Here is a 2,357-nt window from a genome sequence, read left to right as displayed (position 1 = left end):
TGCTATTCTCCTAATTATTCTAAGCACTTTTTTGCTTTGAGCGCAACTCCTAAAGTCCAACGGATGAAAAGTTATAATCAAACTAAAACTTACTATTTATAGTGAAAATAGAATTAAAATAGGGAAACAACCGTTGATCGTTGATCTAGTGGTATTTCGTAAATCTGTCTTGCGCAACCTGGCATAGCAGGGTTGGGTGGCTAAAGTAGCTCCTTCTAACCTCAAAATCATATATTTTATATCTGATAACTCATTCTATATTGTGAAATACGCCGGATTTAAGGTCTGACGATCCAGATCACTTCTATCGTCAACCGGCCTTTTTTGATCCATTTTGGCCATGAAACTGTCTGCGACCTGCTCTACATCACTTAAGTGGACCACAAGGTGGGAATTGAACGTTCACCGTTAAAAACCTTTTGGTAGCCACAAATTTTTTGATAAAATTGATATTTATGTTTTCCCTTCATCCAGGTCTATGTGGGCGCCATTATCAATGCAGCTTCCTGTGGTGTGGTCCACTTGAGCTTTATATCTGCTTCATTTTTGGATTCATACCCTACAATAATCCAGAAAAATGGATGGCCGGGTTGGATAAAACCCATACATATCACGCTGGTCCCCACAGAGCACCTAGGATGGCACATGTTCAAAAATACATATCCATGGCATGACCTAGCTACCAGACAAATGCAAACGATGCCACCGGAGGGGATTCAGTCAGGTCAGGGCCCGCCTTGGTGTCTGTGTTGTATATCCATTCCGTTCATCTGATTTTGCAGCTCATTTTAAAAGTTGGCCCCAAAACTGAAATAGATCCAAATCTTTGGTGGACCACACCAGAAGAAACAACAGTGAGAGAGAGAGAGAGAGTTAACAAACAAACTATAATGATTTTATTTCTTATAACAAATGAAAAAACACATAATCTCTCTTTAGAAGATAATCTCTAATCAAAGTTATTAAGCAGAAAAGCGTGGTTCAATAACATGACCCCTTGTGAGTTACATCCATCACACAAGAATCACTTGCAAATCCTCAAAGCAACCGTCTGTTGCTCTGTACAGTGTTGGTGGCCCACATAGCTGCGCCATAGATCACCACATTCCCATCCCCTTGAACAATGAGGCGGTAATTATTTGCTCCAACGGCTGTGTTGCTCGTCCACACAACATCCGTCCCCGACAACACGACGAGGTTGCCATTGTTCTGCAGTGTGGCGCGGCACGATGTCCCCCTCCCATTCGTCCTAGAAGACCAAAGTGCCCGCGTGGTGTTCACATACAACACCAGGTTGCAGTCGGCCTGCATTATAAACCGGTAGGGCCCGTTTTCAAGGAACTCTCCTGTGTTGAGGCTCTCATCATGGAAGAGTATATCCTCTGCGATGGCATTGCCGAAGAGAAAGAGAAGGAGAATGGCAAGAGTCTGTGTGGCCTGAAATGTATGTGCCATTGCCCTTTTCTTGTTGAGGTAAACAAGCACAAAGTACAAAGGAGAAGAGCAAAATGAAGGAATGAGAATGGAATGAGAAAGGAAGATGGAGAGCAGGGTCCCTTATATAGTTGTGTTTGGACGTGGAAATTTTCCAATTTGCATTTGGTTTTGTTATTTATTTTTTATTTTTTCAATTTTTATTTTATTTGGGTTGCCTTCAACGGTATTAAGTCTTCTATATTATGATTATCGGGGAACACGGATTGCTTCCTGCTGCCGCACGGACGGACTCGGTCCACGCAAGGGCTCTGTGGGGACCACCGTAATACGTGCATGATAATCAATCTGCCCATCACGTGTCACCTTCGTGTTTTCTTTGACACCCAAAATCCAAATTCAGATTGACCACAGCAGGAAAAATCACGCCTAAAACCTCTAAAATCATGTGGTGTGGCCCACCTTAGTTTTGAAATGTCCCATTGTTTGGCGTGTCCATTCATATTGCTTGGGCTGAATGGCTTTAATGGTAGATAAACACAGTATAACCCCATGCACAATCTGAAAGTTTTTTTTTTTTCAATTGCTGAGTTTCCCATCTCTACTGTTACCTATGGTGTGGCCCAACTGAGTTTTTGGATAAGCCTGAATTTTGGACACCAAACATAACTTGAGAGGAGACACATGTCTACGAATAGGATGTTTTGTGGACAGATTGGATGTTTTGTGCCCATCACGGTGGCCCTGCACATTGCAGTGTAGGTTAAGAGTCGCTTAGAAAGCTTTGCAGTGAATCCGGCCTCAAATTGTCAAATTGAAAGCTGTTGGTCGGATGGACAGGATCATCCGTTAATGAAATGGCAACTAAAAGGGCAACTAAAAGGGCCCTACAGTTGGACGGGTCAAAGTCAGCATCAAGACAA

At 42.7% G+C, this 2,357-nt stretch overlaps 1 protein-coding gene across 1 annotated transcript; it reads right to left on the bottom strand.

The window, feature by feature from the left end:
• Window positions 1-936: 936 nt before the first annotated feature.
• On the bottom strand, window positions 937-1,480 carry LOC131249837 (mannose-specific lectin-like). The gene has a single exon (XM_058250586.1). The coding sequence runs from the start codon at window positions 1,453-1,455 to the stop codon at window positions 1,039-1,041; it is 417 nt and encodes a 138-aa protein (XP_058106569.1). The 5' UTR covers window positions 1,456-1,480; the 3' UTR covers window positions 937-1,038.
• Window positions 1,481-2,357: the final 877 nt, after the last annotated feature.

This window comes from Magnolia sinica, chromosome 6 (genome assembly GCF_029962835.1).
Source record: "Magnolia sinica isolate HGM2019 chromosome 6, MsV1, whole genome shotgun sequence".
Taxonomy (NCBI): Eukaryota; Viridiplantae; Streptophyta; class Magnoliopsida; order Magnoliales; family Magnoliaceae; genus Magnolia; species Magnolia sinica.
This window is presented reverse-complemented; position numbering and strand designations above follow the sequence as displayed.